The sequence below is a fragment of the Oncorhynchus mykiss genome, chromosome 3 (genome assembly GCF_057628025.1).
Source record: "Oncorhynchus mykiss isolate SJ-2025 chromosome 3, ASM5762802v1, whole genome shotgun sequence".
Taxonomy (NCBI): Eukaryota; Metazoa; Chordata; class Actinopteri; order Salmoniformes; family Salmonidae; genus Oncorhynchus; species Oncorhynchus mykiss.
This window is the reverse complement of record NC_143024.1, coordinates 18312153-18326693: the sequence shown is the minus strand read 5'-3', so window position 1 is coordinate 18326693 and position 14541 is coordinate 18312153. Positions and strand designations below refer to the sequence as shown.

The following is a 14541-nucleotide window of genomic DNA, read 5'->3' as shown; positions in this document are numbered from 1 at the left end:
TTTTCTGAGAGTTGGGATCATAAAACGAGGATTATGGGTGCTGATAAAATTGGAAGTGGAAGACTAACTTAATAATAAAGATTATGAACCTACTATCACTTACTCTATGGATTGTTACAACTGACAGAAGCTCAAATAAGACTCAGAATATAATAATCACTTTCTCTGGGTATTTTATTAGAAATGCTCTACGCAAGAAAGAAAACATAGAATTGGGTTACAGGGGGAAAGAGGGCTGTGTGTTAACATTGTAATCTCTGAAGACTGAAGAAACTCTAGCTGGAGACACGCACACAATACCTTTATCAAAAGAGTAGAAGAGAACAGTTAACACCGCTGATTGGGTGACTAACTTTTTTAACTTAATATCTTTTTTTTTTTTACTGTAGTTCAACACGCCTTACATGCTTTTCTTTAGCATACAATCACTGTCCTCAACCCTTCACACCTCCACTCCTACACCAGGAGTTTCACTATCACTCCATCCATATCCATATCATATATGTCTAGTACTCATATTTACATGGTTATGGTTCAGTTGTGGTCAAGTACAACCACACTTTAGTAATGGAAGGGTCCAACCCAACCCCTCCAGGTTATAGAGGGGCATCTTGAGATGGGATGTTTCCTGATGTTACGAGGCCGGATCAACAGGAATACTCTGCCTGACGTCTCTGTGGAGCCAATCTCATCCCTGATCATACTATATGGCTAGACGGACGGGGATGAGAATGGAGAACATTCAACAGACAAAACAAATACCCGCACATACACAAACCCTTAAATCAAAGCCTATGAACAAAACTACAAGAAAATCAATGCAATAGTGAGAATGAGAACTGGGACGGGCTCTACACAGAGAAAGACCAGTGGTGGCTGTCACCAATCCACTGTGAGATTCTGTGCTTGGATGAACCATAGAAAACAAACATTCAAATCAATAAGCAAATCACACCCCCATGTTGACTAGTCTCTTCCAACACCAGTCACATTCCCTGTTGATGACAGACAACAGAAACCTAATAGAACTCAGCTGTAGACTGACTGGTGGTTAACTGTCTCCATTTGAAAAAGTACACTTCTGAATGGAAGTGTTATTTGGTAATATAACCTGTAATAATGCGTTTCATAAGTCATTTACAACCAAAGGAGGTTGGTGGCACCTTAATTGGGGAGGATGGGCTCGTGGTAATGGCTGGAGTGGAATCAGTGGAATGGTATTAACTACATCAAACACATGGAAACCATGTGTTTGATGCCTTTCCATTTGTTCCGTTCCAGCCATTATTATGAGCCGTCCTCCCCTCAGCAGCCTCCAGATGTTAATACTACCTCAGTTTAGACGGGTACAGCACCTGAGGTACTGCGTCCAGAATCAGTCAGACAAACACACACACAGGTTATGGCTGCCATATGACAAATGTGACAGAAAATTAAATAAGCATTGAATGAAAACAACTGTTATCACAATGTGCTTGTGTGTTGGATAAGTAATGACAGGAACACACTGCTGAAGAACAGCTTACAGTGAAGAGCTTTCCTTCCCATATCTCCTCTCTCTTACTAAAATATCTGCAGTTTATAGTACTCCCTCACCCTCCTTCCCTCCAAAATATTATCTTTCTCTCCTCCTTCCACTCCCTCTCTCTTAGACAGGTTTGTCTGTCTTGCGTGCAGTGATGAAGGCCATGCCGTGAGTCCTGAAGTGTGTGTTCAGATCCGAAACCTTCTCAAAGCGTTTCCCACACACCTTACACCCCACCCTGCCCTCCCCGTCCTCCCCCAGCGGTGTGGGGGGGTGAGACGAGGAAGAGGGAGACCCCGGAAGGGAGCCCCCTCTGGGACTCCCGTCACCGTGGTTACCGCCATTGCCGGGCGAGGATGTCAGGGAGCGGTCGTTATGGCCATGACGGCTGTGGTTGTCAGGGGGCGTGTCTCGAACCCTGTGGCTGATGAAGCGGTGGCGGGAGAGGGAGGGGGCGGAGGCAAAGCAGGCTCCACACTGTAGACACTGCAGGCTGACTCCTCCCCCCAGGGCCTCGGAGCGGTGCTGGGGGATGTGGTCCAGGAAGACGGCGCGGTCCTCGGTGGTGAAGCCACACGGAGTACAGTGGAACCCAGACTCTGGCTGGTGAGGGGGGGCCGAGGAGGTGACGCGAGGTCTCTTAGCAGGGATGATGCCTTCGGTCAAATCGTCCTCTTCCTCCTCAGTCTTCAACCCTCCTCCTCCGTCTTCCTCAGCTGAAACAGTGAACGGAGGGTTGGAGCCTCCGTCCTGCTCCGAGGAACTGTCGGCCCCTTCTGCACCCCTCCCTCGCTGACAGACATAGAGAATTAGAGTTAATGACATTTAGCATTAATAACCGGTCTTCCTACATAAAGGCTGCAGTCGGTAGTTGTGAGAGAAAGTGGAACTGTACCTTTGTGTCCAGAGCTGACATGCCGTGTCTCAGCTGGACATGTCTCTCCAACACCAGTCTACTGCTGAACGTCCTCTTACCCTCACCACACAACCTACACACACAAACACACGTTAGGTTTTAGTGTAGGGGTTAAGGTGAGATACAGCTGTTGTAGGGTAGTATAGGGGTTAGCGTGTAGTGTGCATACTTAGTGGGTGACTCATTTAGACTCTGACGTGGGGGTAGGGTATGTAGGGGTTAGGGTGTAGTGTGCATACTCACCGGCAGTGGAAGGCTCGTTTGATGCCCTTGTGTTTGACTCTGATGTGGCGTCTGAGGCTGGACGTGGAGGAGAAGGAGTTCTCACACAGACTACACGGGAACTTCTTCAGGATCTACACAAAACACAGGCACCTTACAGTGAACAGTCCCCTCAGCTCCCCTAGTTTAAAAACAGAAAGGCTACTAAAGACAATGATGCTTACTGAGAAAAACGGCTGAAAATCTGTTCTTCAAAGAAAAAAAAGAGGGCAAACTTTCCTGGATCCCTCCACTTCATGTGAGAGGTGACTGTGCTCCAGAACTTTAGATATACATGATATGACTTTATAACCTATATGATCAGGACCAATCCCAATTTGAGAAACACCTGGGGAGCTCAAAGTTGAGCATAAATAAACTGATCGTATTTTGATGGAAGAACGTAAGTGACGTATTAAGCATAACTTTTCTCAAGTGAGGATTGGGCCTGTGGTGATTAGGTGATTCATTTAAGGGCCGGTTAGGGGTTAATTTTGGGCAGGACTGGGCCCGTGGGCCGGCAGTAGAGTAGGCCTGACCTAGAGGGTCAGAAGATACAATGGATCACTGATCAGTTAGAACCGATTCAGAATCAATCTACTGTACTGCACATCAAACAGTATATCACTACTGCATGAAACATTTAACTGTCTTTATGTGTAGTCTATGTGCAGTCTGTGTTCCTGACCTTGCCATGCTGCTCGGCCATATGGGTAATGTAGTCCTCTCTGTCAGCGTAGCGGGCGTGGCAGGGAGCACAGCTCCACCCTGGGCTTGTCTTATTGGTCTCTCCATCCTTCTCTTCCTCCTCCTCCTCTTCCTCCCTTCCCCACTCCTCTCCGTCAGAGCTCTCCGTCTTCACCGAGCTCCGCACCCGGGGGGGAGGGGCAGGAGAGGGCGCCATGGCAACGGGAACTTCCTGTTTGACCGCAGGGCCTCTGTGAGTAGTCTGAGCGAGGGAAGGGGAAGGAGAATAGAGAAAGGAACACAGCAGATAGGGAGATGGAGGAAAGTTAAGCTACATTTCATATCGACAGAACTGACTGACCCAAACCCAGTCTGGAGAAGGACTGTGTGAGAGGGGAACCCATAGATGTACCTTGATGTGCTCCAGCATGGAACTTCTCTGCGCGTAGAGCTTGGGGCACTCAGGACACTTGAACACGTGCACCTTCTGCTTGACTAGGTGGGTGTCAAAGTGGACGTACAGCAGTGGCTTCTGGGTAAATACCGTGTCACACATCACACACTTGTAGATCATCCTGTAAGGAAAGAGTGAAGGGTATAAGTTTCAATGCCATACAACACTCCTTCCGTGGCCTCCAACTGCTCTTAAACGCTAGTAAAACTAAATGCATGCTCTTCAACCGATTGCTGCCCGCACCCGCCCACCTAGCATCACTACTCTGGACGGTTCTGACTTAGAATACAGTGGGGAGAACAAGTATTTGATAACCTGCAAAATCGGCAGTGTTTCCTACTTACAAAGCATGTAGAGGTCTGTAATTTTTATCATAGGTACACTTCAACTGTGAGACACGGAATCTAAAACAAAAATCCAGAAAATCACATTGTATGATTTTAAAGTAATTAATTTGCATTTTATTGCATGACATAAGTATTTGATACATCAGAAAAGCAGAACCGAATATTTGGTACAGAAACCTTTGTTTGCCATTACAGAGATCATACGTAATTGTAGTTCTTGACCAGGTTTGCACACACTGCAGATTTTGGCCCACTCCTCCATACAGACCTTCTCCAGATCCTTCAGGTTTCGGGGCTGTCGCTGGGCAATACGGACTTCCAGCTCCCTCCAAAGAATTTCTATTGGGTTCAGGTCTGGAGACTGGCTAGGTCACTCCAGGACCTTGAGATGCTTCTTACGGAGCCACTCCTTAGTTGCCCTGGCTGTGCGTTTCGGGTCATTGTCATGCTGGAAGACCCAGCCACAACCCATTTTCAATGCTCTTACTGAGAGAAGGTTGTTGGCCAAGATCTCGCGATACATGGCCCCATCCATCCTCCCCTCAATACGGTGCAGTCGTCCTGTCCCCTTTGCAGAAAAGCATCCCCCAAAGAATGATTCCACCTCCATGCTTCACGGTTGGGATGGTGTTCTTGGGGTTGTACTCATCCTTCTTCTTCCTCCAAACACGAGTGGAGTTTAGACCAAAAAGCTCTATTTTTGTCTCATCAGACCACATGACCTTCTCCCATTGCTCCTCTGGATCATCCAGATGGTCATTGGTACACTTCAGACGGGCCTGGACATGCGCTGGCTTGAGCAGGGGGATCTTGCGTGCGCTGCAGGATTTTAATCCATGACGGCGTTGTGTGTTACTAATGGTTTTCTTTGAGACTGTGGTCCCAGCTCTCTTCAGGTCATTGACCAGGTCCTGCCGTGTAGTTCTGGGCTGATCCCTAATCTTCCTCATGATCATTGATGCCCCGTGAGGTGAGAACTTGCATGGAGCCCCAGACCGAGGGTGATTGACCATCATCTTGAACTTCTTCCATTTTCTAATAATTGCACCAACAGTTGTTGCCTTCTCACCAAGCAGTTTGCCTATTGTCCTGTAGCCCATCCCAGCCTTGTGCAGGTCTACAATTTTATCCCTGATGTCCTTACATAGCAATCTGGTCTTGGCCATTGTGGAGAGGTTGAAGTCTGTTTGATTGAGTGTGTGGACAGGTGTCTTTTATACAGGTAACAAGTTCAAACAGGTAATGAGTGGAGAACAGGAGGGAAAGAAAAAGAAAAACTAACAGGCCTTTGAGAGCCGGAAGTCTTACTGGTTGGTAGGTGATCAAATACTTATGTCATGCAATAAAATGCAAATTCATTACTTAAAAATCATACAAAGTGATTTTCTGGATTTTTGTTTTAGATTCCGTCTCGCACAGTTGAAGTGTACATATGATAAAAATTACAGACCTCTACATGCTTTGTAAGTAGGAAAACCTGGAAAATCGGCAGTGTGTCAAATACTTGTTCTCAACTACAAATACCTAGGTTTCTGGCTAGACTGTCAACTCTCCTTCCCAAACATACTCTCGTAAAACTGACGATCCTTGACTTCGGCGATGTCGTTTACAAAATAGCCTCCAACACACTACTCAGCAAACTGCATGCAGTCTATCACAGTGCCATCCATTTTGTCACCAAAGCCTGATATACCACCCACCACTGCGACCTGTATGCTCTCGTCAGCTGGCCCTCGCTACATATTAGTCGCCAGACCCACTGGCTCCAGGTCATCTATAAGTCTTTGCTAGGTAAAGCTCCGCCTTATCTCAGCTCACTGATCACCATAACACCCACCCGTAGCATGCGCTCCAGCAGGTATATTTCACTGGTCACCCCCAAAGCCAACACCTCCGTTGGCTGCCTTTCCTTCCAGTTCTCTGCTGCCAATGGCTGGAACGAATTGCAAAATTTGCTGAAGTTGGAGACATATCTCCCTCACTAACTTGAAGCATCAGCTATCTGAGCAGCATACCAATTGCTGCAGCTATACACAGCCCACCTGTAAATAGCCCATCCAACAACACACCTCATCCCCATATTGTTTTTATTTACTTTTTTTGCACACCAGTATTTCTACTTGCACATCATCATCTGCTCATCTATCACTCCAGTGTTAATCTGCTAAATTGTAATTACTTCGCTACAATGGCCTATTTATTGCCTTTCCTACTTACGCCATTTGCACACACTGTATATAGACTTTTTTTCTATTGTGTTATTGACTCTGTTTATTCCATGTGTAACTCTTTGCTTTATCTTGGCCAGGTCGCAGTTGTAAATGAGAACTTGTTCTCAACTGGCCTACCTGGTTAAATAAAGGTGAAATTAAAAAATAAATAAATCTGAGAACACAACCAGTGTGTGTGTACATACTTGGCTTGTCCTCCAGTGAGTGTGGGGTGCTGGGTGTTGATGTGGCTCTGGGCGCTGGGGGAGGACTTGAAGGCCATCGGGCAGCTGGGACACTTATGGAACACCTCACAGTGGGCCGTCTGGATATGGGACTTGACCGAGTTTAACCCTCCGAACACCACCTGACAACTAGAACACCTGCAGACAGAGAAATACATATAATTGTTGATGTTGTCCCTAAACACGGATTCAGTGTCAGATATTTCTCCATCCTCCGAATGGTTAAAGCATGGGTTGGTGGTAGGGCTGTTGCGGTGACCATATTACCGACACACTGGCAGTCACGAGTCATGACCACAGTAAAATTCCACGTAATTGTTGAGTCATGGTAATCTCCTCTTATGCACTCTGGACATGTGCATAAGAGTACTCAAGTCGCTAACTACCACCAGGTCCTAATGGCCTGGTACTCAGGGATCTACAGTCCCTCCATCAGGTCCTAATGGCCTGGTACTCAGGGCTCTACTGTCCCTCCATCAGGTCCTAATGGCCTGGTACTCAGGGATCTACTGTCCCTCCACCAGGTCCTAATGGCCTGGTACTCAGGGATCTACTGTCCCTCCATCAGGTCCTAATGGCCTGGTACTCAGGGATCTAGTCCCTCCATCAGGTCCTAATGGCCTGGTACTCAGGGATCCACTGTCCCTCCATCAGGTCCTAATGGCCTGGTACCCAGGGCTCTACTGTCCCTCCATCAGGTCCTAATGGCCTGGTACCCAGGGCTCTACTGTCCCTCCATCAGGTCCTAATGGCCTGGTACCCAGGGCTCTACTGTTCCTCCATCAGGTCCTAATGGCCTGGTACCCAGGGCTCTACTGTCCCTCCATCAGGTCCTAATGGCCTTGTACTCAGGGCTCTATTGTCCCTCCCATCAGGTCCTAATGGCCTGGTACTCAGGGCTCTACTGTCCCTCCATCAGGTCCTAATGGCCTGGTACCCAGGGCTCTACTGTCCCTCCATCAGGTCCTAATGGCCTGGTACCCAGGGCTCTATCTATCATATAAAATAAAAGGCATATATTGTCAGCTAAATGCCAAATTAACAAGCCTACAGCATGGAGCATAGCCAGATAGCATAGGCCTACAGTAGCCCAACTCAAATTTTATTCTTCTGAAATACATTTTCTTCATATCAAAATGTTTTAGACCTGACTAAAATAAATAATCAATTTATTGTGGTGTACATTACATAGATTTATTATACTTTTTTATATATTGATGTTCCAATGGTGCACATGTTTACGTCAATTTCCTTGAGACCGGCAGACTTTTGCAAAATTTCACGACCGCTACAGCCCTATTTGGTGGTAAGGTAATCTGATCCTAGATCAGCGTCTACGGGAGTAACTAGGTTTGTTTCAACCACAGAGGGAGTGAAGGGTTGAAAAGTCACCTGTATCCGATGCGTCGTGTGAAATGGAGACAGGCCTCCTCCAAATGGGATTGAAAGGCTGGCTGCTTGGCCACACCCCCACACTCTGGGCAGACATAGGGGGGGCGGGGGTTGTGGATGCGAGCGTGAGCAGAGGCACTGCAGCCGTTAGGAAGGAGCATGGGAGGAGAACACTCCGTACAGGACTGGCGGGAGAGAGAGATGGGAAAAGGAGGGTGCACAGGTCAGTAAGGCAGGTACTCCTAAAGCCATGAAACAAGCTATTACATACAGTGTCTAGACTGAAAAAGTTCTGTGGATTTTTGAACACACACACTGCTCTACTCACAGTGTTAAGGGCTGGTTTGACCTCTTGGAAGTGGGCAGCTACCTCAGCCTTGCTGCAGAACTGCACCTTACACTCAGGACACTTGTTATTGGTGTACAGCACCGGCTCTGTCGCCTTCTTACTGATGATTGGCTGCTGCAGCTGGGGGGCGGGGCTCAGGGTTGTCGGGGTCATGGCTGAAGTCACAGCCGGAGCAGAGGACGCTGGGACAGAGGAGGTGGAGAGGGAGGGAGAGAGCATGCCTGAAGGAGGCATAGAGAGAGACGGGGAGATAGATAGGGGAATATAGGGGAAGGGGAGTGAAAGGTAAAGAGGGAAAAAAGAGTGAGAGGTAAAGAGAGAGGTGGGGTAGATAGGTACTGATAAACAGCGCTGCACTAGTATTCATAAAGCGTCTCAGAGTAGGAGTACTGATCTATGATCAGGTCCCCCCGTTTATATAATATTCATTATGATCTCGAAGTCAAATCTGATCCTAGATCAGCACTGCTACTCTGAGATCCTTTACAGTGCATTCGGAAAGTATTCAGACCCCTTGTCTTTTCCCACATTATTACGTTATGGCCTTATTCTAAAATTGATTACATTTTTTTCTCCTCATCAATCTACACACAATACCCCATAATGATGAGGTGAAAAAAGGGTTTTTAGAAATAATTGCAAATGTATAAAAAAAATTAAAACAGAAAGACCTTATTTACATAAGTATTCAGACCCTTTGCTATCAGACTCCAAATTGAACTCAGGTGCATCCTGTTTCCAATGATCATCCTTGAGATCTTTCTACAACTTGATTGGAGTCCACCTGCGGTATATTAAATTGATTGGACATGATTTGGAAAGGCACACACCTGTCTATATAAGGTCCCACAGTTGACAGTGCATGTCAGAGCAAAAGCCATGAGATCGAAGGAATTGTCCGTAAAGCTCAGAGAGAGGATTGTGTTGAGGCACAGATCTGGGGAAGGGTACCAAAAAATGAACAGTGGCCATCATTCTTAAATGGAAGAAGTTTGGAACCACCAAGCCACCCAGCCAAACTGAGCAATCGGGGGAGTAGGGTCTTGGTTAGGGAAGTGATGGAGAACAAGATGGTCACTCTGACAGAGCTCCAGAGTTCCTTTGTGGAGATTGGAGAACCTTCCAGAAGGACAACCATCTCTGAGGCAATCCACCAATCAGGCCTTTATTGTAGAGTGGCCAGACGGAAGTAAGAGGCACTCCTCAGTAAAAGACACATGACAGCCAACTTGGAGTTTGCCAAAAGGCACCTAAAGGACTTTCAGACCATGAATGCCAAGCGTCATGTCTGACGGAAACCTGGCACCATCCCTATGGTGAAGCACGGTGGTGGCAGCCTCATGCTGTGGGGATGTTTTCCAGTGGCAGGGACTGGGAGCTTAGTCAGGATCGAGGGAAAGATGAACAGAGAAAAGTACATTGATCTCCTTGTCGAAAACCTGCTCCAGGGCGCTCAGGACCTCAGACTGGGGCGAAGGTTCACCTTCCAACAGGACAACAACACTAAGCACCCAGCCATGACAATGCAGGAGTGGCTTTGGGACAAGTCTCTGAATGTCCTTAAGTGGCCCTGCCAGAACCTGGACTTGAAGCCAATTGAACAGCTCTGGAGAGACCTGAAAATAGCTGTGCAGCAACACTCCCCACCCAACCTGACAGAGCTTGAGAGGATCTGCAGAGAAGAATGGGAGAAGCTCCCCAAATACAGGTGTGCCAAGCTTGTAGTGGCATACCCAAGACTCAAGGCTGTAATCGCTGCCAAAGGTGCTTCGGCAAAGTAAAGGGTCTGAATAGTTATGTAAATGTGATATTTCATTATTTTCTTTTTTATACATTTGCAAACATTTCTAAAAACCTGATTTTACTTTGTCATTATGGGGTAGTGTGTGTAGATTGAGGGGGAAAAACGATTTAATTCATTATAGAATAAGGCTGTAAACAAAAGTAGAATATGTCAAGGGGTCTGAATACTTTCCGAATGCACTGTATGTATACAGTCCTAGGTGAGAAATGAAGGTAATAGCACACAGTCTCTCTCACCGATGGGAGTGGTGTCCTGTTGGCCTATCATCTGCTCTACACTGACAGGTCTCATGACCAGGTGGGAACACTGCATGACCAGTCCCCTCTCCTTGTGTTCCCTGGCGTGGAGCAGCAGGCTGCACTTGTTGAAGAATGCCAGCCGCTTGGCACAGTGGTTACAAGTCACCTCAATCCTCAGGGACCGCCGGTCATAGTGGCGGGCCAGGCTGCGCTCCAGGGCAAACGCATCGCCACACTCCAGACAGCGGTAGCCCTGCGACGCAAAGGAAGAACAACATGAATACAATACCTATGTCGATGACAAGTCTCTAGATACAATGCATATTCATTGGTCTTGTATGTATTGGCTGGCGCAATCAAATTTCCCCTTTGGGGATTAATATGTGCCCTTGAGCAAGGTACTTAACCCTAATTTGCTCCAGGGGTGCCGTAGTACTATGGCGGACCCTGTAAAACAACACATTTCACTGCACCTATCTGGTGTGTGACCATAAAAAATACACAACATCAACAAGAGCGATTTATTGGTCTACTGAACACAAGGTCTAACAGAAATTGGACGTCTGCTTTTACCCCAACCACTACTAGTGCAATATTGAATCCATGCTGATATAGACCCATCAAACTCAACTCTGGACCTCAAAGCCAGTTCCACTGTTTTTTCATTGTTCCCATCTAATCAGGGACCGATTTAGACCTGGGACACCAGGTGGGTGCAATTCATTATCAGGTAGAACAGAAAAGCAGCAGGCTTCGGACCTCGTGGTGTAAGAGTTGAATACCCCTGATATTCAACCTAGGTCTGTTACCTGTGCAGGCAGAGGCAGGTCCCACTCCGGTGGTAGTGGTGTACAGAGGTCTGGTCTGTAGCTGGGCAGCAGGTTCTTGCTGTTGAGGATCTTGTTGAAGGCCTCCACCAGACTGGACTGGCTCCTGGAGATAATGGCTCCTGTACTGTTCACTATGGAGGCTGGTCTACTGCCCCCCTGAGGGGTGAGGAGGGGGGAGGGGGACACAGACACACCCCCATTCAGGGTCTTCTGGCCCAGGCTGCGCACGCCAGCCCCCCCTGGACTGAATCTGGGGGAAGAGGAAGAGGCGGAAGAGACAGAGGGGAGGGCTGCTGACTTGGTGATGCTGACAGCCGTAGCCGACACTTTGGGCTTGTTGCTGTCGGCGGCCATCTTGTTTTGGGCCTTGCTGGCGGCCATCAACATGGCAGTACTTGCATCCTGGAGTGTAGACACAGGCAGGAGGCTGCCACCCTTTGACTTCTGCTGCGGAGGCTGCTGAGATGCCACCCTCTTGGACCGGCTGAGGACCTTACGACCCCCCGGGGAGGGTTTGGAGCCATCTGCGCCTTTTGAGGGGGTCCCCCCTGCTCCTTTGGATGCTACTCGCGTCACTGTCCTGGTGATGCTGCCTGTCGGGGTCTTGACTGTTTTGATTCGGACTTTGAGTGGGCGAACGGGGGCTGTTGATGTTGTCGTAGAATTGGCCGGAGCCGTCTCTGTGTCTCCTGTTTGTCTTCCATCCACAACCTCCATCTTCTCACTGTTGTCTGATCTGCACTCCAGGCTAGGCTCACTCGCCATGGGCTCCTCTCCCTCTCTAGCCCCCTGTTGAGTTGATGCTGAGGTTGGTGCCGGGCTGGAGCTCCTCTTGGACAAAGTGGACATAGCAGAACCTGTCTGGTCAGGCGGGGGGCTCTCTGGTGAATCCCTCTCCTCGATCACATGTTCCGGGTTTCTTTCCTCCATCACTGGGCTAGAGATGGGTCTGGGGTTACTGAGGGCGGCAGCCAGCCAGGACTGACGGGCCTGGGCAGGAGGAGGGGAGGGAGACCTGGGGGTGGAGGGTACTTCATCTGGAGGGGGCGGTTTAGAGCTGGAGGATGTCTGAGAGATGGAGGGAGGGGGTTTGGAGGAGAGAGGAGGAGGGCAAGAGAGGAGAGGAGGGGAGGGGGGAGTTGGGGAGCTGAACAGCTCTGAAGAGGACACTTGGCGGTGTCTGCGTGGAAATTTGGGAGGGGAGCACATGGGAGAATCTGGGCTCTCTTGAATCACTAGCGGGCTTCCCAAATCCGGTTCAGAGTCGTCCTCATCCGAGTCCATGATGCGCCTCACCCCCACTCTCAGGCTTCCGTTGGAGGGAGGGGGGGAGGAAAGAGGCCCGGGAGGGCACAGAGTGTCCTCACTCAGGATGGAGGGAGAAGAGAGGTGTGGGTTGATAGAGAGTGAGGACGACGATGATGATGAGGAGGATGTGGAGGTTATAGGACCAGCAGAGGTATGAGAGGAGAGAGGTTTCCGTCTGTTGAGAATATTAACTGTATGTTTGGTTGTGCAGGCCGACCCCCCTGCGCCTCCAATGCTGCCCCCTCCTTCACTTGCAGTGGGAGGGGAGCAGGTTGACCAGAGTTCCCCATTGGCCTGACCCAATGCCTGGCCCAGCCCCTGGCCTCTCACACTGGGCTCCAGCGTGACTGTGGACCCCTCAAACCCATTCTGGAGAAGAGGTTCTGAGGAGACCAGACCAGGCATCCTAGGAGCCAGTTGTGAATTCAGCAGGCCCCCTTTGACTCCCGTCCCAGTCTCCACCTCAGGGTCTGTCCCACTGCCCCCAGGGCTGTCCCCATCCTCTTCATCTGACCCCTCAGTCTCTTCATAGGAGTCAGGCCTCACCCTGTTCTTAACAATCACACTGACCACTGGAGGCTCACTTTGGGAGTTGGGAGGGGAGTCAGTGGGGCTGGAAGGTCTTGGTGAGGGACCCCTGGCCCCCGACACGCTTCCCCCGACCTTCCCTGACCCCTCCCCACCCTCTTCCGGTGCAGACTGGATGGCCTCTTTGGCATCGATGTCTGGAATGTCGAAGGCTGCCAACAAGTCGTCGAAATCTGGGGTTTTCATGTCCCCCATTCCCGGATTACAAAACCTGCAGAACGGACACACAGGAGTGAGAAATAAACATGGTTGTCCCCAACCCAACCAAAGCCTGAGGCAGGACCGAATACTATGAATCTTGAATAATTCATGACAAACGTAGATGTGACTTCCTGTTTTGAACGTAATGTCGTAATCATCATAATGTTAAATTGCAATGTTGAATAGCCTATATTTCAGGCAGCTATGTAAGTTAATTACTAGAACCCAATAAACCTCAAACCTGGCAAACTTGTTGAATGAGTTAGCAGTTAGAAGCAACCACTTTATTTGGAAGTTAGAAACTTATTTGAAAGTTTAAGTTCCCCTACTGCCCTCGTGTGAACTGGCTACTGAGCTAAAATTAGCAAGTTAGTACAGCAAAGGCAGCTAGCAATACCGATAGCTAGGCCTAGTTTTCAGACAGCGTTTTCCACCCTTGTTGCACATGCTTCATGTAGTGCAGCTGTACTAGCTAGCTAGCCATTCTCGCTGAGTTTGCGAGAACACAAAATGTGGATATTTTATCGTTATCAGGCAGAATGTGCATTTAGCTATGTAGCTAGTTACGACACTGAGCTGTCAACCACCTCAGCACACATACACTAACTAGTTACGTTCCCTTCTAGCATTGCTCCGACCAGCTAGTTACGTTCCCTTCTAGCATTGCTCCGACCAGCTAGCGTAGCTAACATTACTTAGCTAGCTAGAATTTTCTACGTCGTCAACGCAAGGAAGCCTTTTAACGCCTGCTTTTCAGGTATTTAAACCTTACAATTGGAAATTATTTAAGGGCATTCATTTGAATAAGTTGTTTATACTGGTATATGTGACAAGCAGAAATGTATATCTAGTTTTAAATGTGAAGGAAATGTGGTTTGTTTACCTGGCTCTTCGGTTCCCGACTTTCCTTTTTGACGCATGAGTTGTTCGTCACCAGAAACGACGGGGGAGATAGGTCCTGCCAGGTTCATAACGTGTCAACTTTGGAAGCTGATGTGTATGCAATTTGCCAGCTGTTTCCCCACACTCCTGACGTACATACGTGTTATATTGTAATGCCTTGTTCTTGCGAGTGTTGGCTATAATTTCCTGAACATGGCAGTGGTACAATCAAATAACCTTTATGGCACAATGTCCTCCAAAGCCAAGGGCATGCTTTTGTTGCATTTGTGGGGTTGCAGGGAC

General features: G+C 48.4%; 1 protein-coding gene across 3 annotated transcripts; it reads right to left on the bottom strand.

Annotated features, from left to right (window-relative positions):
• Nucleotides 1–156: 156 nt before the first annotated feature.
• On the bottom strand, nucleotides 157–14433 carry LOC110508380 (zinc finger protein 687a). 3 transcript variants are annotated; one of them, XR_016492423.1, is made up of 12 exons: nucleotides 14240–14433; nucleotides 11239–13366; nucleotides 10427–10682; nucleotides 8366–8607; nucleotides 8038–8222; nucleotides 6607–6783; nucleotides 3802–3964; nucleotides 3391–3651; nucleotides 2888–3241; nucleotides 2685–2797; nucleotides 2421–2514; nucleotides 157–2317 (listed from the first exon to the last, which is right to left on the bottom strand). XR_016492423.1 is itself a non-coding variant. In XM_021588881.3 (11 exons), the coding sequence occupies exons 2-11, from the start codon at nucleotides 13348–13350 to the stop codon at nucleotides 1649–1651; spliced, it is 4272 nt and encodes a 1423-aa protein (XP_021444556.2). In that variant the 5' UTR covers nucleotides 13351–13366; nucleotides 14240–14433; the 3' UTR covers nucleotides 157–1648. The 3 variants fall into 3 exon arrangements, 2 of the variants coding, with proteins under 2 accessions (XP_021444556.2, XP_036823223.1); XM_021588881.3 differs by lacking the exon at nucleotides 2888–3241; XM_036967328.2 differs by lacking the exons at nucleotides 2888–3241; nucleotides 14240–14433 and adding an exon at nucleotides 13958–14039.
• Between the last annotated feature and the right edge of the window lie 108 nt (nucleotides 14434–14541).

What these genes read in the sequence shown, in the direction of transcription:
- LOC110508380 (XM_021588881.3), bottom strand. Translation starts at nt 13,350, where the DNA reads ATGGGGGACATGAAAACCCCAGATTTCGACGACTTGTTGGCAGCCTTC. An exon ending in ACAGGACACCACTCCCATCG is followed by an intron (nt 8,608 to 10,426) that starts GTGAGAGAGACT and finishes TGCCTCCTTCAG; the next exon opens with GCATGCTCTCTCCCTCCCTC. An exon ending in AAACGAGCCTTCCACTGCCG is followed by an intron (nt 2,515 to 2,684) that starts GTGAGTATGCAC and finishes TTGTGTGTGTAG; the next exon opens with GTTGTGTGGTGAGGGTAAGA.